Raw genomic sequence first — 22,445 nt, 5'->3', positions numbered from 1 at the left:
TTCATGAAGATGCGAAGTGGAAAAATACAGACTAGACAGCTTAGACGATGCCTTTAGGTAGTCATAATGTTTTTATATTGTCTGGGGAGTTGATCTGATAGGGATAAAGCAATAAGAAGGATAATGGCTATGAAAATGGACATCATGTGTTTGTTTTTTGTCCATTGCATTCAATTCTCTTACATGAACAAATGTTATCGTCCACAAACATTGATTCACAATAAAAGCATGTCCCAAAAAATTCAGCATTAGACTAGTGATGCTCAAAACTTGGTCTGCGACACACTGATGTGTCTCTACAGCTCTTTAGATGCGTCGTAAATATTTTATTTGCTATTTTGTGCTGTCGAGGATTTGAATCATAATACAAGCTTCAGTATACCCAACCCGATCTGCACTGTGCAGGGAACTTCCATAAATATTGGCCAAAATCAGGCATCACGTAGCCTCTAGCTCAATATTGCGTCTTATTGCTAATACGGCAATAGAGCAATTCCCTAGCAAACACATTGTGCTATTCGGGACAATGCTTATTGCTTTATTTAACAGCACATCAAACCATCTGCTTTAAAAAAAATATCAACTTAAAAAAAGCCTTAATGCCGACACAGATTGACGTACATGAAATGAAAAATGACGAATCCAATATTATCACAACAACAATAATGTCAGCTACAAGCATGAATACTCAAGAATATACATTATTATTATTTATGCCATTATCGTTATCAGTTTTCATGAGAAATTTAATGTCGCAGAATTTCCAATGACTAAATCCGAATAAAAAAAATTACGTTTGAATGTAAATTTTTTGATAAGCGACAGAAAAATAAGAAAATTATGTGCAAAAAAGAAAAAAATCTTTTTATGACTCTAATAAAATACCGTAAGCAGCAGTAACATTTGGAAAAAGTAGAATCTGTAGAGAAAATATATTCGGAATTGACCTCCAGACGCTTGAGCAATATGCATGTATAATAAATCAGGAAAGGAAAAACAGTTGATACATTTATGCGGATTGCCAAGCGGATGTGAAAAATTTCTGCTTCATTTTCCTTTATGATTATTTTCGAATAACCTTAGAAAAATATGTAAAGTAGATCTATGGGCGGGATGGGCCACAGAATTTAAATGAGGAGAAAAAAATTGAATAAAATTCTTTCAATATGGCCAACAATCTTGATTGATTGATGTACTCACTTAATTGTGGGAAAATGCCATTCGATTTTTCATTTGCTTTGAAATTCAATTTTAATCTTTGGCAATTCATCTTAATCCCCAAGCCCCACATTTACCGTATAATTAATTACGATTAATTCTCTTAGACTTGAACTTTGGCCTCCTTTTTTATGGCTTTTTGAAAGTAATTTGTTGGCATGTGGATGAATTTTATGATTGGGACCTGAACGTTTTGTGATAAGACTGTTGAATTCTCAACAAAATAATGAACGAAATTAACATTAAGAATCAGGGTTGGTTTGTCTGTGAAAAATTGTGTCTCTGGTGGGAATTGAACCTTTGTACCTACAAAGTGATACATGTATCCGGTCTGTTGTCTAACCAATCGACCAAAGAGGCCTAACTCTCGAAATTGCAGAATGGACTATATATTGCTCAATACACTGAATATTCCATTCTGCTCATACTCCATACAGCGTTAGCAGGTTTGCTAACAACTCTGTCTCTCCATCCTGCTTAGAAACAATAAAATTTAAATAAATTATCAATTTGAAGTGAAAATTGAAGCTTAAAACTCCCAAAAAGATTTAATTTTTAATCCTCATCCCCAATAAAAACTTAATGATATTCACATAATAACTTTTCAGTCCATCCCCAAAAAATTTAATAAGTTGGATACGTATATAAAATTTAGAAAGAAAAATAGTCAGGAGATAAGAAGAAGCAATGGAATTTTTTTCTTGATATAATAAAAATAGATTTTTTCTTTTGCTTCCATTGTGGGTTTTCACTTCTTCCTACTGCTTATTTTTTATAGTGAAATGAAATGAAAAGGAAAGTATTCCACATTTCACACATGTTTCGTCCTTTTGTAGACATTACATTGGATAGAAATGAAGGCCAGAATTTATGTAATGGGCAAGAAAAAGGAAAAACGAAGAAATAGAAAGTATAAAATTGGCTTTCATGAAAGGAAATCTTAAAGAAATCAAGAGTAGAGGTTCAGTTTCTAGATCAGATGGGATGACAGGCGGAAGATGTCAAGTGCTGGGGTTTAAAATATACTTTTGCAATTTATCTTTTTTATAGGTGAACGGCCTTAGGGGTTTGGTTGCTTATTGGTTCTGTTTGTTTGTTTTTTGAATTGCTTACCTGACAATGCTTTATAAATAGAAATTGAAGTCGAGTCGAGTACAAAATTAATTGACTTTTGTGGTGTAGCAAAGGCAGGGCCTGTCAAGTGTCTGGGGTGAAATTCGAAAATCGGGGATTTAGCTTGTGTCCTTAAAATAGAATTACTGGCTATTTTGGAAGCCTGTCCATAAAGGAAATCAATACAAATCGGTTTCATCTGACTTGAATCACTATTCAGCTCTTTTCAAGCATAAATTGCCCAGCACAGGCTTCATTCGTACAAAATAATTAAGCCTGCCATTCAATTTAATTTACCCTTAATCAAAACATTCAGGTCTAACTTAATGAGCTCTGAAATTTCATCCATCTGCTCACAATTCTCTCAAATTGTTAATACTCAATCTTCCCAAAAACCTCTCATAAAGCTCAACCGCAACAAAAGCTTTCCGAGATCCCAATTTTCCGGTTTCACCCACCCAGAACAACTCTAGTCTCTAAAGGCATCAAACCAATGAAAGAAAAATTTAATATAATCAAAAAGAGCCTCTTTTTTTACTCGAAAAGTATACAATCAAATGACACTTTAGGAATAAAGGAAAAATAAGTGAAAAGGAAAATGAAAAGTGTCTCAAAGGACACAGCATACACACAAGAAGGAGAAAACCTTAATCATGTTGTTTAGGCACGAAAAACATACGTATTTTGTTCACTTATAAACTCATATACATGAAGATGATTTCTACGTTTTTTTTTGTGTGCTTCTTCTTCTTCCTACTTCTTTTCGACAATTTCATGTGGGAAAATGTTTTCCTATTCGATGAAAAACTTTCATATTTGAAAATGATGAAGAGAAAAACACGAGTGAGAAAAGAAAAAGTTTTTTTTTTTTCACATCACATATGTTCAAAATGTTGAGAAATGGAAACGATCACAGAAAAAAAAATATATTTGATGTTTACATTTAAATGCCTTTTTAAAGACTTTCTATCGTCGCTTTTGCTGGAAATAAATTTATTTCCAATTTCATTTCTTTGCATTTGTTTGAAGTTTTCTTTGAACAAATTTTTCGATTTTTTTGTTTATATTCGCACCGTTCAATCGAAATTGTGACATGACATCGAGTAATTCGATTATTAATAAAGACGATTTTGAATGCTTGAAATGAACGATTTGCTGTTTTGAATGGTTTCTGTTGTCAATTTGCAAATATTAATGCTAATTGGGTATTTGCTGACTGTTTTGGATTTTGTCTTCATTTTGTAAGCTGATTTTCATAATTTTCCGAGTGATGACATTGATGCCAAATGGCTTCCATTGCATTCATTATGTTAGTGACATAATTTGATTTCAAGGAGACTGTAAAGTCTTCGTTAAGGGCATATTTAGAATATTTCAGAGCTGGACACGACCTTATAACACTCTTGGTCATTCTCCTAATCGGCGAGTTAGCCTCTAATGATTACGGACACTTGGTTGTATCTAAACTAGTAGTGGGTAGCCTTAAGTCGGCGAGTTATGCCTCGTTACACAGCTTGCCAATCACTAGACTCTAGACAGCCCCATAAGTACTCACCAGCAGCAAAAAATGAGACTTTCATCAGCTCGGGTCTTGTTTTTGACATTAATCCTCTTACTGACTTCTTTCATCGCATTTCCCTAATTGAATTTTCTTTCAGTCCACAAAACATTATGCGAACATTCTCAAAATAAAAAGAGCGTCTCTTGAAACTTTTTACTAGACATAATAAATTCAGCTATTTATTTCAAATCACTCAGCAAATAAACCAGAAGTCAAACACAAAAAAGCAGGCACGTTCCACTCAAAAACCCAAACAGAAACGCATAAACTATAAAAAGAATGAATCTACAAGTGCAGTAAACTTTCAGCCTTGCCATTTCCTGTAGTTAAAAATGGATTTTTGTTTTACGTGACCTAGATTGCGATTTTTTATGGCAAATTAAAATTTATTGATAAAACTCACAAAAAAGTCAGGCGAAACTTTTTATAGTTCTTTATTTACAAGGCATGTATAATGCAATAATAAGCTGTCACAAAGGAGAGCAGCATGTAGTCAGGCTTAAAAATATAAAATCAAGGAATCACAGCCATTGATTTCACGAATATAAATTAAATTAAAATATAATATCAGTCTTCAAAATTGCCAGTGGAACCGCTGGAATTCATCATTTGCAAATACATCTGTGTATACTTTTGGACTAAACGTCCACCTTTTGTAAACAATACATCCAATGCTCGACGAGCTGCTTCTGCTGTTTCTATATCATTTGACATGATGAGATTGAATATCAGATTTACAGCACGACAATCAATAATTTCCAACATTTGTTCAGGCGTTCCAGAATTGATTAAATTACGAACAGTCAGTATGGCTTCCTTAACTATTTTGTCATCATCATGATGAAGATTATCAACAATTATTGCCAAAAGTCCCGATTGATATACAGCTTGTGCTTGTGCCATCGTACCAATTGTAATATTGGACAGACTCCATAAAGCAACACGTCTTAAATTTCTATTTTGATGCATCAATGCGAATCGCATGTTGTTGAGTACACCATGATCTAAAATAACTTGTGTCTGTGCATCCGTTCCTGTTGCAATGTTACCTAAAAATCGCATTGCTGTCACTTGAAGTTTTTGACTGAAACTTGTCAACATTGGCATAACAATTGCAACTATGTCCGTTTCTATCATGAGTTGGATGTACTCATCTCCGCAATCAGCTAGAAATGTCAAAGCCCACAGTGCATCAATTTTTGTTGGTGTATCACGTCTCGTAGCTAGTTCACATAATTTTGGCACAATATCTCGTACAATTTCAACAGTTAGCTGACATTCACGACATCGTACGAGATTCACAAAAACCCAAACGAGGGTGCGTTGGAATGATACGGAAAAGCCATCACGAACATATGATAACAATGGACTTAGAATGCCTTGCTCAATCATTAAATCACGGTATTCATGGCTGTCACCGATTATATTTCCTAAAGCCCAAATGCATTGTTCTACAAGCTCGATATTTGTTGATGAAAGCAAATTAATCAGGAGCGGAGTGACGCCTGAATCTACGACCTTAAAAAAATGAAAATAAAAGGATGATTGATTTTACATTATTGAACGGATATTTTGTGGGATTGGTTGCTGATTGGATTGACTTTGGGATTATTATGTTTGCTGATAACATTTAAGCTGTCATAATCGCGTCAATAAACATTTGCTGATTAAGCTAGTAAAATTTTATAAGAGCTTATTTACTTAAAAGCTTAGGGACATTGTCATGAGTCATAATATTGAAAATTCAGTGCTGTAGGCATTAAAATGATGAGCGAAGTCTAGGATTTTAAGCTTTAAAACATCCAAGTAGATCGAAAACCTGCATTTTTAGTCTACAACTTACAATTTGCGTCTGTGCTGTTGATCCTGCTGCGATATTTGTAAATATCCAAGCTGCTTCCGTCTGTAGCTTCTCATTTCCATGACATATCAGCAAATATTTCATGTAGTGAATAAAATGGATGTCATTTACAAGAGTCTCGTCAACCTTCTGTTCCAATGACTTGCGAATGCTTTGGATAGCCATAACTGACTGCGATTAAAGAGAATAAAATTAATTAAAAACTTCCTCCTTTTTTGTAAATTAATTTTCTTACCAATTTTTTGGGATTCATGCTGAGTATTAACTGATTGATGTCTTGTATTGATTTGCGGATGTAAAATTTTTACTTTGGTTTAATTAATAACAGAATTGAGAAAATTAACGTTAAAGTTTTGAATTAAAATGAAAATTTTCATTTTTTCAAAGTTTTCTGCGATGAAAAAATTGCAATTTTTAAGAATAAAGTAAGAAAAATTGCCAATTTCAAAGTTTACTGTGGATGATAATTTATGTTTTGGGTAATTTTGCTGTAATTTATGGCATAATGGAATCGGAACTAAGAAGACATGACCAAAATGCGCTCTAAATCATGAACTTTTGAATATAAAATTCGGGTGGAGCTCTATTGATGCTTAACTTTTTTGCTACTTATTTATTCAGCAATTGTGACCTTATTTTGAGGATATCCATGTCGAGGATGATCATGCCACATCCTCAACAAGCTCTTTTTCAGACTTTTCTGATTGCATGTCTAAAATTTCATCAATCTTTAAAGATCATCACGTAACATAATAAAAAAATTTACTACACAAGTCTAATTAACGGTGTCAATATGCCCCAAGAGACGTGATCTTCCTGTCCGTAGCATTTTTTTCTATCCCTCACTCATGGAAAGTAAAGAATTTGAGGATTTTGTAAATAAACATGTGCGTCCAAAATTCCTTTTTTATTTGTTTATTCAATCGATTTGGCATCGTTGATGCGGGGTCGTCGCAAAACATGATGATGTAAAAAAAAGCAGCAACAGTAACTCTCGCTCTCGATGATTGCCAGGCCATCTGTTCTGTGTGATGTACTTTACTAAAAAAAAATCGGGAGTAAATTGCGATGAGAAATGTGGGTCACATACATACATTTGGATTTAAATCGCATTTAATGTACAAAAAAGTGAAGCTGAAAAGGGACGAAGTTTCTATTTATACTATTATTTCTGCTTTGGCTTAATAAATCACTTTAAAAATGCTTCCGGATCGTTAAATTTTTCAGTTATTTTTCTTCTCTTCTCTTTTGTGCCTGCTACTTGCAATCTCTCTTTTTTACTATCTTGAAAATTAATTTTCCTTGTTTGTTGCCAAAATATGCTTTATGCTTAGTGTATACAGGGCGAAGTGTAAAGTGCATTTGGAGAATAAAGAAGCAATAAATAACAATTTTAAATTAAACCATTTTGCTTGCGCGCGAGTTCATGCTTGTCTATTTATGAATGAATCAGGGATGGGGACGTGAGATGTTAATTTTGGAGAATGTTAGGGATGCGAGTGCTTAAAACTAATCTTTTTTGATAACATGCTCAAATTTTAATCACAAAAGAACTGATATGAAACTTTTACACATAATTCTGTATTGTCGGTCATTAAACTTTTGGAACAACACAATTTCTATATCCTCAATGCTTTCAAGCATCTAATCAAAAGTTCAAATAACCTCAAAGAACCCAAACCCCATCATTTTCAACTCTTTCAAATATATGAATAGAACATTTTAAGCATTAACATATTCAAAACCGATAACGAGATGTTATTGTAGATGAATTGAGTGTGTATTTGTGTTTGTTGTTGCTAAACAAAATAGCTTGTATGAATAAAAGTTTCCTTCTACCTTTTTCACTTGATTAAATATTACAAAAACTCATTCAGCTCCATCGTTACAACCATTTTCGAATGTTTACTCCTTCTGTTATTTATGCCATTTTATATGCTGTTCTATAAAATGAATAAGAAACAGGGAATAACGAAGGAGCTCATTCATTCATGTGTATGTAATTAAATTTTCAATTTTTATTCTCATAAAGCATGAATGCGGGAATGCAAGGGAAAGGAGGAACGTAGTCGATTGAAATGAAAATAAAAATAAAACTGATAAGAACGAAATAGGAGGAAGAGGATGGGAAAGACAAGAAGTAATCAAAATAATATGAAGTAAATATAGATGTAACATAATCTCATCTTGTGTATGGGAAACAAAAAATAGAAGTTATAAAGTTGAGAAGTTAGTTTAATTGACGATTAGGGACGCATTGTATGTTGAAAAAGTGGAAAAAATGCATCATTAGGAAACTTAAATACAATTTTCGATGTTAATGAGACTCGAACTCTAACTCTTCATGCGAATTTTAACAAATTCTTTTGAGTTATTCAGATTTTGATTTAGTTTTGACATTTTGGATTATATAAACTATTAAGAAATCATATCTAATGAGAGGGAGCAATTACATATTCAGGAAGGGTATTGAGACAAGCAAGGGGTATGAGAAAAGTAAGGGATTTTAGACGAGGAAAGAATTCGAGAGCAGCAAGAGGCTTGAGAGGAAGAAAAGGCTTGATGTTAGATTTGTCTCTAATCCAGGTCTTGAAGTAGATTAACATTTTGTATTATTCAATTTGATCAGTTCCACGACTTCAAATGCAATTCATCCCTAAAACAATTCATCCAAAAATTCACAAAAAAATTCCAAAAAGTCCTCAAACTCCAACAATTCAAATGAAAAATCAGCTAATATTCAACATGACTAAATATAAAAAACTAGGAGAGAGGAAAGTGAATATGTAGTCAAGTGGAATCGAAATTGAAATGTCTGAAGTTGATTGGATTATTGATAGGTTTAATCCTGTTATAATGTACATAATATATGTTTGCTCTACTCCACAATATTGAGTGTAGTTAATGATCGCTTGTTATTCTTTCAATTTAAACATTTATGCTTGAATGTTTACATGCCAGGTATTAACAACAATCGTCATTTATGGTATAAAATAATTTCACACTCGACAAATATGGCTTCCTGTCAAGAGTTGGATGCTCTCTTTTTTAAGTTACAAACCTAACATATCTATCTACATATCAATAAATTAAATGAAATTAAATCGTTTTCCAATTCATCGCATTGAGAATGAATTTCACTTTTTTATATTCATTTTATTTATAAAATAGACAAAACAAAAAAACAACGAGCTGACTTGATTTATTTGCAAGATAAAAACAGAAATAGAGTAGAAACCGAAGTTCGTCACTCTGTTTTCAAAGTGAGACATAGAAAATAAATAGAAGGCTACTGAATTTTAAATTAGCAACAGAAATCTCTCTATTTTATTTTATTTTATTTTGCACAATGATGAGAAAGCGCCTATAAATGAATGTTAATATTCAGTCATCGTATTTTTATCTCTGATTTGCAAGTTTTATTTTCTTCTGCTATTTTTAAGAACGCAGCAAATATTTTTTAATTTAATTTCTTCTCTTTTCTATTGTTGCCGTGTTGCCAGACTTGAGACATAGTTTTAGTGATTCATTACCGAGCAAGCATGTTTGTAGATGTTCTGGTTAGTGGCTTAAATTTTACGGTCATCGTTAAAAATTATATTTTTTATGTCTGAGGGAGAATGGGAAGCATCTGTGGTGGGTGAAATGGTCTCAAGTAGTCAATAAAAATTTTTTTTACGGTGGAAAAAATTATGAAAAAAAAGAAAAACATTAATTTGCAATTTTCTTTAAAAAAAAACAGCAACTTACTATAACGTAAAATTAGATTTCATTCATTGATGAGGATTCGAACTCGCAACTTTTGTTCAATTTTAAAAAATTCACATAAATCTTATTCATTTAAATTGAAATTTTTCTAACTTAAATTGTTGACAAATTTCAAAGATGTAAATTAAATTTTGAGCTTTTTTGAATCTTTCTTGTCAAATCTCAATTGTCTTTAAACAACAACTCAATCTACAACTTCCAAAATTCTTCCAAAAATTAGTCAGTTTCTTAATCACAATTCACATAAATTCAAAAAAACCTCATAATTCTGGAAGCAAGGTCGTAAAATTCTGACAAATTTCATATCCTCAATAATTTAGAAACATCATAAAGATGATAAATACTCTAATTTTGTTATGACTAATCACTGAAAAAATTGTCGCTTTATTTTTTTAATTTTCACATCCACTTGGAATTGGAACTGAAAACTATGACATTAATACGTAATGACGATAATAACAATAAAAAAATATAATTTAGAGTGACACATCGCACAAAGTACATGGAGCCTATTCAAGCTTTTTTTACATCTTTATTACGATATGGGGTCGTTTGTTTATTATGGAACGCTCTTAGGGAGGAAGGGTCGAGATTTTGAAACGACAATTTACTTTAGGAGGAAGTGAAGTCGATTTTTCGTGTTCTCTGGCAGACAAAGAGTCTGCCTTCATGGTGCAAAATGACTTCTTCGGTACCTAAAAGAGGTCTCTTTTCCTGCACTAAGTGAACTGACCCTATGTATTTCCATTATTTATGAACATTACATAATATACTTTCGTTCATTATCTTATCATTCTTGATTATAATTTATTTCATCATCATCAAATTACTTCATTCTTTGTCATAAAACGTTGTTTCCATGACGTCGTGCGGTGTCGCGATGACAATAGCTGGCGTGTGAATAGCTTTTTCTTTGAACTTTTCTTTTTTGGAGAATTTTTCTATCTAATTTGATCAAAAGATGTGCTTTTTGTAACAAGATTTATCTTGATTTCTTTGTCGTGTGAATTGTTGGCAGCTCGGTGACAAAAAATTAAAGCCAGATTTTTATTCGAGTGATAAAACAAAAAGTTTACAAAGTTGCTTCTAAGCGTCGTCAGAAATAAAAATCCTGCATGCTTATACAAATAATGGAATTTCGTATTCAGATGTGCTCATCCTTTCCTGTCAAAAGGTTAATTCCACATATGCATGCATAAAAAAATAAGCAGCTGAAGCTAATTTAACATGCATTGTTTATCTTTGTTATATTTATTGTCATCGAGCTTCATCCCCTTGACTTGACTCACATACTTATGTAGGAGATCTAAACACAAAAAATGACAATTTCAACATAAAGCTTGAAAATTTACTGCCACTGAATAATATATGATGATATTCTTGCCTCTTGCGACTCACTGTCAATCTGCATTTGCTTTAAGCTATTTTTCACTGCTTTTTTGTACATTCTTATTCGCCACACAAAACAGCACTCAGCATCACGAAACAAATGCAATGTGTTGAAGAAAAAAATATAACAAAATTGGAATGAGCAAAAAAAATAATTTTTCTGACTTTCATGATATAATCAAAATATTTGCATTTTGGGATATAGATATAGATGTAGAGTATAAAAATGTATCGATTGAGTGGTTTCTGACTACCGTCTGGATTATATTCAATCAAATAAATGAAATTCAAAACTACTCTCGAATGTTTGGATTTGAATCGGCGCATTTTCTTTTTGAAATTTGTAATCAGGATGTAGAGTGGTGTAGGACAGGGGTGAAGGTAGGGGGAAATTGGGGGTATTGTTGAAATGCTTGAAAACTGACGACCAATTGATAATTAAGCATCAAGGTTGAACATTTTCAATTTTGAAGACAGTTCCGAATTCATTTACGTAGAGCAGTGTTGGGAAACCTGTATGCCGCGGTACCAATATGGTCCGCGACTTCCCTCTAGCTCCATCCCTGATTCTCTGATAATTTTTTGGCACACAATCGGCTTGAAGCAAGAAATAAAAACTACAATAAGGTCATAAATTTAGTCACAATTTAGCTAATTTAAATCAATGTTGGTTAGTATAATAAAATTAAATAGATTTCTATTGAATTTTATGATCGCATCTGCAAAGTCAATAATACTCAAAATACTCAGCTTCCTCAATCTCCACGTTTTTTCTACGAAAAAAATAGAATATTTATATTTTTCCAAGAAAATTTCGTTGCTTTCAACTTAATTCCTCAGAGTGTACGATAAACAAGACTCAATGACCGGTAAGCAGACAGAAAATGCGTTCATAAAAGCTTCCTCTTCCTTAGTTTGCTAAAAAAGAAATTTTTTGTTCTTCTTTCTACTTTTTGCAAACTTTTTTGTTTCTTCTTTGGCTTTGAATAATTTTTTTTTAATTAAAAATCTTCTTCTTCTTTCCGTTTTGCATGCAAAAGAGAACAAGTTGATGGATTTTGCTTATGATTAAGCACACATATAAAATATTGGAAATAACTCCGATCATGATTATATTTTATTGATATATCTTGTTATATCAATTTTAATATAAATCCATTAATAAGATAAATATGAACGAATGCCAAACTCATTTCAAGCAAATAAAGGAATTTGAAAATTTAATTCGCAAAAAAAGAGACGAAATTAAAATTCAAGATTATTGTAGCGTGACAGATTTTATTCATTTTAAGTAGACTCAGGTAAAATATATTTTGTCAGTTTAATAGAAAATCATCTTATTGCCAAAAATGTCTGTTGATTCTACTTGAACATAAGTGGATTGAGGGACAATTTGTTTTAAAAATTTTGCAAAAAATTAATCGAAACAATATTGAAAACATATCTTCTTTTTATAAAAATTCTAGTAGGATTCGAACCGTGTTACATACTCTAATTTAAGTTCATAAACCTTCACATTTTGACCAAAGAACCATTTTATAGTTTAATTAATAGATGACAAAGTCACAAAGACATTTTAAAAGTTACTTCCGTTATAAATTCATAAAAATTCTAATTTCAAACTAATACAGTGATGAGCAACCTTTACTTTGCGACACACTAGGACATCGCGACAACAATATTTCAAATTTCCATGAACCGTATGTTCTGTGCGGTTTCCATCTAGACTTACTATTAAGTTGTCCTACGAAAGTCAAAAGGATGTCCACCACTGATCTACTTCACTTCAGTCAACCTTTAATAATATTCTCTTACGTGCTAACTTCTTCTTCATCGTAACTTTTTCATTTCCTTCACATTATTATTAGCTATCTCTTTTGTTCGTCATTCTAGTGCCGTGCATTGCTAGGAATTTTTTTTAGCTCATTTGAAATTTTTTTATTTATTTTCATGACATTCGCACACGTAGCAACATAGATGAATGACTTGTGTATGAAAGTTTTCTGTAAGATACCTGGCTGTTACATCGTCACATGATGACGATATGTTGAACACATAATTCTCCATACACATCTGAATGGAACACATTTTTTGGTTATATTTAAAAGAAAAAAAAAATGTGTCTGGAAATGGCATTCAGGGATGTGGATGAAAAGCTATTTCTTAATAAATAAAAACGAAGTGTTTGGTTGAAGAAAGAACTTTTTTATGCAATGTACCATAAAGTTTCTTTGTTGTCTTCCTTCTCATTTCTTATGGTAGATATTTAACTCTACTGTCTGTCTGTCTAAAGTGTATGAAAAGAAGATTCACTGCTCGTATTGATGCCATAACAGAAAGCATGAAAATCTGCTCATTGCATTTTTATGTACACGTTGAGAATGTGAAGATAAGTATCTTTCCTGCTGCTTCTTTATTATTACATTCAAGCTTAATATTTGCTAGGCTTTAAGATCGTAATCTAAACACGAATTGCGTTTTAAAGGCAAAAAGTATGTAACTGTAAAGAGAACAAGTACTGAATTTATTACTCCATTTAAATGTAATAAATGTGACAATTCTAATAAAAAGGGATGCGTCTTATAAGTATGTAGCAGCTTTCGATGCCTATATATCCCAAAACAACAACAACAACAGGAACCAAAAATAATATTCATTTTCACGTACCAAAAAATTTTACACCATTAAAATGGAAAATAACACGTGACGTTTTACAGTTTGGTGTTTCTATTCCTTTATTTTCCCTCAAGTAAATTGCAATAAATTAAGGAAGAGGAAAAGTTTGTGAAACAAAGAATTAAGAGTGGCGGGGGAACCGCATTCATCCAACAAAACAAATTAGGAATGGGGATTCTTCAAGACATTTTTATTACCACCTCAATGGCATAAAAATCCTTCATTTCTTTCATTTCTGAACATAAAAAAAGCAAGGCTGCGGTATATATGGATTCATAAACGCGTGAAAATATCGACGAAGAATTTTCTCTTCTTTCTTTTTTATCAACAAAAAGTTCAATGAACCTTGCTTGATTTCATTCTTTTTTATTCCTTTCCCGGTTCCACCTTCGTGTGTATGTGCGTTTTGCAATCTTATTTTTTTTGCTAATGATTTCATTTTTACTCTCTTTTATTATTGTCATGAAATGGGAATACGAGAATTGGTTTGGTTTTCTTGGGTAAAGTTTGCACAGAAATTAAAATAACAAGAAAGAAGCGGAAAGCTTCGGTCGTATTGATTTCTCATATAATCGAAAATCAAGAAGAATAGATGAAGTGAAAGCGTGTATGTGTTAGGGATTAAGGAAGCGCATTTGGTGTTTGGTTGGAATCAGGGTGATGTGAATTGTGATGACAGTCTGAGGGATTAAAGTTAGGAAGTATGTGGGATTGAAGATTAAAAGCTGGAAGCCATTGTTATGTCTGTTGAGCTGGGAATGTGTATTTTTGGCACCTGAAGTGACTTACATGGTTGAATTCTTGGAGTTTCGGAACTAGATGTCCTTGATTAACCTCGATATCTTAACCTAGCATCTCATTATGTCTCTTGATGTTTTCTTTATTATTACACCTGAGTCAATTCTTCTTTTGCTGACTAAATCAACACTGCAAGGTCATGACACTCTCAGGTCTCTCTGACATTATGACGCATGGAAACTGAGACAGTGAATCTGTTTCCTATACAGAACTAATCCTTTGATCAGTTTAGCTTTCTTGAATTCTAATTATATCCATTGAACCTCAAGCATATAATCCCACAAAATTCAAATTATCCAACAACATCCCTTCAGCAATTCCTTACTCACCCAAACAGCATGTCAGCATCACCAACAAGTTGCTAAAATCAGCTGAACAAACGTTCTATTGTGTATTATTTGTATTTTTATTATCGCAAAACAAATGAATGAAAAAGCAGAACAGAACAAAATTCTCATTTAAGTTCGATTTCTTTTTTATCATCTTTTGTTGTGCAAAAAAAAAAATTAAATGAAAAGAATATAAAAAGCGATGGGAAGAGCTTCTTATTTTGGTTGATACTAAAAATAAAACCTCAAAAGAAGACGACAGTAATGACGATCAGATGTCGGTTAAATGAGCAATTTTCAATTGTTTGAAAAAAAAAAAAATACTAAAGATGACATGGCAACATAGCCATGGCAGAGAAAAGGAAGCAAGCAGCTTCTTTTGAAATGGGACGCGAATAAATGATGTCTGGGTTTGATAGGTTTGATCAGAATATGGTAAAGAACTGATAAATAGATATTAATTGATTCTGAGTGAACTTTCGGCTTAGCTGCCCTTTGTGTAGTCTAAGGAGGTACAGGATTAAGGGCCAAATGATGTCCCAATCCTTGTCAAACCTCAGACAAATACAGAAAGAAAAAAAAACAGTCCAATTTTCCTATACCCATCACTTTCGTACGTCCACTAATGCCATTCAATTTAAGTCTCTTCCTTTTGATGAATCATAATGAATAAAAATAACGAAATACTGTTTTTGTATATATTTTGTTTTTGCCAAAGGCTATTTCCGATACTCGATGATTATAGGCGAGAAAAGACAATAATAGAAACGGCAATAGAGCGAAAAAACATTGCGTGGGTGGCCGAGAAAAAAAAATCGACTAAAGATGAAAGAAATGAAGAATTATGAGTTTGAGACATTTTTGCTTTGTAGCTTACACAGTAACTCCGCATGCTCATGAATTTATTTTATGCGATGGAATGTGCGATATTTAATAGCGTCGTCAAAATATTTATTATTTAACGGATTTCTGGCATTCGACCTAGTATACATATTATTTACCTTTATTATTTCACATCCTAAACATTAAATCTCGTACATAAGATTATGTTGTTTATTTAATTTCCTACGATGGATATAGGCTTGTTGCTGAGTATCAAATTACATAGATTACGTGTGGGATGTCTATGTGTAGAGATATTTAAGGGACAATTTTTTGATTTTTGTTCAAGCGGATGGACTACTTAGATATAAATCGTTTCACTGTCTTCTTGGAAGTGCTGTCAGCTTAGATTTCAATGTCACAAATCTGACCTTTCCGCTTGGATTTGAATGTATTGTGTTTCAAATTGTTTATGGACAGTTGGGACATTTGGTAGCGACTGTTGATATTAAATTGTGATGAAGGATCTGAAATTTAGTAGACCGTTGGATGTAGAGATTTATTGCAGTGGTGGGCAACCTTTTATGATGAGTCTTGACCCCAACCGCACACGGTATACAGTCGATGGCATTTTTGCGGCAAATTAGTGTGTCTTGCCACACATGTTGTCCACCACTGGTCTAACGATTTGTAAATTGCTTCTTTAAAGTGACTAAATTACTACCAAGTCAACTGCTGCTAATTTATATTATAATAAGCTATAGAAATAATGCAAATTATCCCTGTAGAACTGCCAACAATATCCCTCAGCAGCATAAAATATTCAAACTCCCATAAACATTTATCACCACAACTTTCAGCACTGAGATTGTTTTGAATTCCCCACAAAAACCTATGGACATCCTGTTCATGCCATAAACCGAGACCAAAAGCATTTCAATGTTATGAAAAAAATCCTTCGTAATTTTTACTTGTGCCTTATTATTACCATATTTTCTATATGGAACAAAAAAATTTAAAATTTGCATATCATCATCATTTCAAATGATTAAGTAGCAGTAATACGAAGATTCGTGCATATGATCCCTTTAAAATTATCGTTACTTTTCTGGAGTTTCAATTTTATTATTATAATTTTTTATACTCAACAAAGCCTTCCTCATATTTTTGTGCTATATTCATAATTCAAAGCAGATGTGTGAAAATAAGCAGGAGGAGAAGAAGCTTAAAAGGCTGCAAAAATTAATAGACGAAATAAAAATGCAAATGAATCCTTCAAAATTGATATAAAACGACCCTTTAATGGATATGGAATGTTTTTTTAATCCAATTTTTATTAATTATGATGCAAATGATGATAACTTTACGGAAGTTGAAAATCCTAAAAGTTTTTTTTTCTTCTCTTTGCTCTGCCTTGCTCTTTGTTCAAGGTTGTTCTGTGTGTGGGTGGAGATGAACATGTTGAACTTAAAGCTTTTGGGAGAAGGATGAATGAAAAAATGCGCAATTTCTTGGAGATTATGAGATTTTTGACATAAATGTATTAGGGGTCGTTCACTTATAAGGTTCGATTTTAAGACGAGAAGGGAAGATGGGTCTTAAAATTCATGAATGGTCCCTAGAGCAATCAAGGAAAATAAGATGGAAATCAACCAAAAAAGAAGGTATTTAAAAAAATGTCGTGAGAATGGTAGCATAATTTAATTCTAATAACTTGAAGGATTCGAACCTTAGCTTTTTAATTTATTCTAAGTTTGCTTCACTTCCTTCATACTAACTAACTTGTCTGTATCCAAATTTGACAAAATCCCATACTTAAACTACATAGCTAGTCCATCACATAATCCCATCCTCGTTTCACGTCGACATTTTCCATAATCGATGAAAAATATCAAAAATTCATTTCATTCAATTCAAATTCAGCGTAAAGCTCAAAACTTTCCTATCCCAATATTCCTCTCACAGCTTTTTTTCCATTAACAGAACGAGGAAAAATGCTGAACATTTAAAGTAAAAAAGTTAAAGTGCCGGAAATTGTTTACCAGCCACAGATTTTCCTTACTTTCCTAAAATTCTGTTTATACTTTCTCTCTCTGTTTTCATCTTTGTCCTCAAATGAAATGTAGCTTATGCTGACGATGATAACGATAATGTGAATGTCCTTTTTGATACAATGAAAATTACTCGATATAACGCCAAATGGGTACACAGTTTGAATTTTTAATGGTAATATTTGTGTATGTTATGTAGTTTTAAGGAAGAGAAAGCGACATTTTTAATGTCTATGACGGAAAAGCCCGAGCGGCACAATGAGGTGGTTTGTATTTTTCGAGGTAAAAAATGTGTCGAATTTAGTCGTCACGGGCACGTCAGACACAAACGAAGAAGGATTTGGTACTGAGCTTTTGAGGCTCTTCTTTGAGTTTAAAAGGCTTAGCTAAATCTCATTTATTTACATCGAAAATTGTCGCTTCCGTTTGGTGTTAATAAAAGGTTTAGCTGAGCCTTTCAAGTTCCTTGAAGGAGTCTTCTTCACATGTTTCGCTCGGGGTAATGCCCTACCAAACACTTTGTGCTTTTCGGGAAATATTCTTGCTTCTAAAAATCCATTTACGTTATTGTCATTTAAATACAATTTAATATTTTTTAAAGAAATGAGGCAGGCATAAGGGACGAAAAGAAAAATTCCTTTAAAATTGAAGAAACACATTTAAAATATCCAAGGCATATTGTGCGACTAGATGTACCCCTTAACATTGATTTTTCTCATAATGATGCTTAACGAAGTTGAAGATTTTTTGTCGTCTTTTAAGACAAACTAATGGAATTTTTTCATCATCATGAATCCCTAGAAACAATAGAGTTAGTCGAAAACTTTTCGTCACCGAAAATACAATAAGAAATAAAGTCGATAAGAAGGAAGGAAAGACAAAAAAAAATTAAATTTATTTCCAATTCGCAAGAAATTCCAGCAAAACTGCTCAATAAAACATCAGCATTGAAAGCATCTTTTCGTCTATTTAATAATATAACATTTTATCATGGATGATATGTCGCAATAAAGTCTAATGGAATGAAGACTGAACGAGAGGAAAAAAAATTCTTTTCCTTATGAAATGAAAATTACTTTCATTTATTTCTTATTTCCCCTTGAGGAAATTGTTGTTGAGGTTTTTGTGTAACTTTGTTGCCATTTGCTATGGTCACTCGGTAGAATTGAAGGTTAAGTTTGGGATTGGAATGAATGTTTAAAGACTGATGCTGTCAAATGGGAGTTAGGGTTGTTGACACATGTCTGGGTATCTGTGATGAAGTTATATTGAGAGAATAACAGAATTAAGCAGCTTTTAAGCATGCATTGTCAACAAATTCAGTTCTGATATTGCGATTTTCTCTTAATTTGTCGTAAATCTATGAAATATCTTGCAAAAACTCCTTTGTGACTTGATTTTGCTAATAAAACTCCATCAAACCAGTGCCTGTCATCATCACTTCATTGACACAGTCACTTCTATTGCAAGCTGTTCATTTGAACTAGTTTTAAACCTCATAATTAAACATTAGTAACCTTAATGAACCTACAATTCACACAAACCTTGAATAAATTTATTAATTTGACAAAATCCCACAAGTTACTGCACAACTTCCTCCCCTCCTGTCAAAAAAGTTCCATAGCCCGGAAAATCCTCATCTCATTGCAATTAAACCATAAAAAATTTCCAATAAAAACTTTCAACAATCATCCTAATAACTCGAAAAGAAATTTCATTCAAGGGGGGAATCTAAGTATGCTGCCATGGCGTGTACATATCTGCACAGTGTATATACTTTGTTCTATTTGGCAAAGTAGAATAAGAAGAAGTTCCAAGTCTTTTGGAGCAAGAAAAAAAAAATAAAAGTTTTATTATTTTTTCACGCATTTTGTGTTTCCATTTAAACAATATTATTTATACTATACTCATTCAGCCTCTCTCTGTGTTATCTTTATTGATCCTAAATAATTCCAAAAATATATATATGAATGGATGTATAGAGGAAAAAACTAAGAAGATCTAAGATGATGAGAAATGAATTATAAAGGGTGGCATAGGAAGTAAAGTACAAAGAAAGATGAGGAAAGGAAGTTTAGGAAGGAAGGAAGTAAAGTTACCGTGTAAATAATCTAATTTCCTTCAGGGATAGATTATGAAAAAAAATGAAAATGGGAGAAGCAATAAAAAAAGGGGGAAACAAATAATATTGTATTAAGAACAAAATTTATATATTCATAAGATATTTCAGGAAGGAATGTATAAAAAACTTGATACTTTTTTGGCTCTTGAGATTAAAAACCATGAAAAAGTTTTAAATTAAAAGCCAGAGGTATTAAGTATATTTAACGATTAATTGGGTAATTAACATATTATGCGGCCGGCCTCTCAAGGAGCACACAATTCAATGTATGAAGAAGAAAAATGTGGGTTAACGGTAACGACTGCAAGGCGCTGAAAGATATTTTTTTATACTTTCCTATGATACATATGTATTAAAAAAATAAAGAAATAAACTTAAGGTGGAAAATGTACAATTATTGTGTGAGTTATGATAGCGCTTCTTAAAACGTTGGCACAACCTGTTTATTGGGACAAACAAAAAAAGTTCAAGGAATTGAAAATTGTGCAAAAAGTATAGCAAACAAACAAAAAATCTAAAATAGATACTATGACTCGACTTTATTATTTGGCCTTTTTAGTGTCAATTCCATAGGATTCGAACCTTTACTTTTTTTTATACTTTTTGATATTTTTATAAATCTGTACTGAATAATTTAGCAAAAACTTAACTTAAAGTTTAACCACTTGCGAAAAAATTGACTGCACTAATGTACTGTGGCACGTAGGTCGCCCACCACTGTTCTACAAAACCTACATAACCTCATTTTATCAATTCGTGAATATCAGTAAAATATTCAACTCTACATGATTTAATAGACAAAACGACCTCAAACACGCACTTTCTTCCTCAATCATCCACAAAATCTTGCGTCTCAATTCATGTTTTAAAATTCTACATGTGCTCGAATAAAAAAAAAAGAATATAAAATAAATTAAAAGGCAAAACCCATTCAATCAGTCCAACTCGATCTCGGACGAGCTACTTACTTATGTGAATAAATTTAATACAATTTAGCATCAATATATGTGTTACTAATGAGACGTAGTATTTTACTAATTGACACTTACTCCGTGATTATTCTGACAGATTAGCAATCTTCTGTAAAAGGAAGTAAAATAATGCAAAAAAAACTTTTTTATTTAATTTTTTGTTCTGAACATCAACATCAGAAATTGAATGTGCCCGCCCACATTCCAGAACCAGCAAAAACTCTTGTTTTGTTTGGTTAAGGAAGAGTGAGTATAAGCATATGATGCCGTAGTCCTTAATTGATTGCCACATTGCCATTAATGAGCATGAAAAAAAGAAAAAAATTGTGAGAAACAGCAGAAGTTTCACATGTATTTAATATATTTTTATGCTGATGACTACACGAGAATTATTCATTATTCCGAAAAAAATCAGCAACAAAACAACAATTGACCAAGTCCAAGGCAAATTGGAAACAGAGAAAAAAAATGTGTATAAATAAAAACAAGCATATATATGTATAATAATATTATTACGGCAATATGTGCTATTAACGAAAAAATGCTGTGTGGCAAGAGCGTATAGTCGGAGAGATACAAAGAAAAAAAAATTCCTTTATCTTTTGCAGGCAATTTGCCAAGTAGCAAGACAACAACAACCCAAATTGAGAGAGCGAGAGAGAGAAAACATTGAGAGAGTCAATGTTGGATGTTGAATGTTTTTACATCATTCAATGTTGATTATTATTGTTGGATGCTGTAGCATTGACAGTATACAAAAATTTCATGCAAATGATTGCTCTTGAAATATTAGCTTTTAATATTGCCCTCCCAGAAATTACCATATTAAAATTCTAGCCAAAGCGCTAGGCTTTATACAGCATAAAAAGGAAAATATAAAACAATAACAACAGCAGTGTTAGCGACAGTAAATAAGAAGGAAAAGTGAATTATTTGGTTAAACAGGCAGAAAAAAAGGAACAAAAAATCAGAGTCAGCATATATAAACATAAACAGCATAACTTCCACATCAACGCAGCATAAACATAAAACAAAGTGCTTCATTTTATACTACATTTAAAGTGCCTTCTATCCAATTTTTGTACGTATTATATTATATATTTTTGGGGAGAAAGAGGAGAAAAATTGAAAAAAATTTACACAAACAGCAACAACAACAGTCATCGAGTCGAGTCAGAACCTCTTCTCTTTAGCACATATTTGCAATATATCCACACCAATACATGAGGGAGATTCCGACTGAATAATAATTTTTTTATTTCAAGTCCATTACATGAGATTTAATTAAATTTAATCATAAAAGCTGTAACAACTGTAAAAGTGGAGAATTATACAATAAACAATAATGTTTAGTAACGATAAGAAGCCAAGAACCAATTGGTTCTTTTCACTAAGACGACAACCAAAGAAACAGAAATCATTAGATAGTAGTAAACTTTTACAAAAGAGCTGTGTTGATTTATCAAATGCTGGCGTAACAGGAGGATCGTCTGAACAAGACTTACTATTCCACACAAAGCCTTCCAAATTGAAATTAAATAACAATAGTAGCAATAATAATAATAATGATGATGGTTTATCATCAAATAGCAATTCATGTACAAATTGTTGTTGTAAATTTTCATCAAAAACATCATCGCCATCATTTGGTGTGTCGCCAATAGATGATATAGAGCAATGTGATCAAATGCGTAGAGTATTAATAACAAATGAGGAGAATTATAGTGCAATAGATGGTGATGATGATGATTATGATGATGTTGAGA

The 22,445-nt window shown here is 32.2% G+C and overlaps 1 protein-coding gene across 1 annotated transcript; it reads right to left on the bottom strand.

Annotated features, from left to right (window-relative positions):
* Positions 1–4,459: 4,459 nt before the first annotated feature.
* Positions 4,460–5,918, bottom strand: LOC139097537 (importin subunit alpha-3-like). The gene is made up of 2 exons (XM_070649414.1): positions 5,736–5,918; positions 4,460–5,410 (listed from the first exon to the last, which is right to left on the bottom strand). The coding sequence occupies exons 1-2, from the start codon at positions 5,916–5,918 to the stop codon at positions 4,460–4,462; spliced, it is 1,134 nt and encodes a 377-aa protein (XP_070505515.1).
* Positions 5,919–22,445: the final 16,527 nt, after the last annotated feature.

Source organism: Chironomus tepperi, unplaced genomic scaffold (genome assembly GCF_022539635.2).
Source record: "Chironomus tepperi strain 1889 unplaced genomic scaffold, CSIRO-AGI_Ctep_v1 contig_424, whole genome shotgun sequence".
Lineage (NCBI taxonomy): Eukaryota > Metazoa > Arthropoda > Insecta > Diptera > Chironomidae > Chironomus > Chironomus tepperi.
This window is presented reverse-complemented; position numbering and strand designations above follow the sequence as displayed.

What these genes read in the sequence shown, in the direction of transcription:
- LOC139097537 (XM_070649414.1), bottom strand. Translation starts at nt 5,918, where the DNA reads ATGGCTATCCAAAGCATTCGCAAGTCATTGGAACAGAAGGTTGACGAG. An exon ending in CAACAGCACAGACGCAAATT is followed by an intron (nt 5,411 to 5,735) that starts GTAAGTTGTAGA and finishes CATTTTTTTAAG; the next exon opens with GTCGTAGATTCAGGCGTCAC.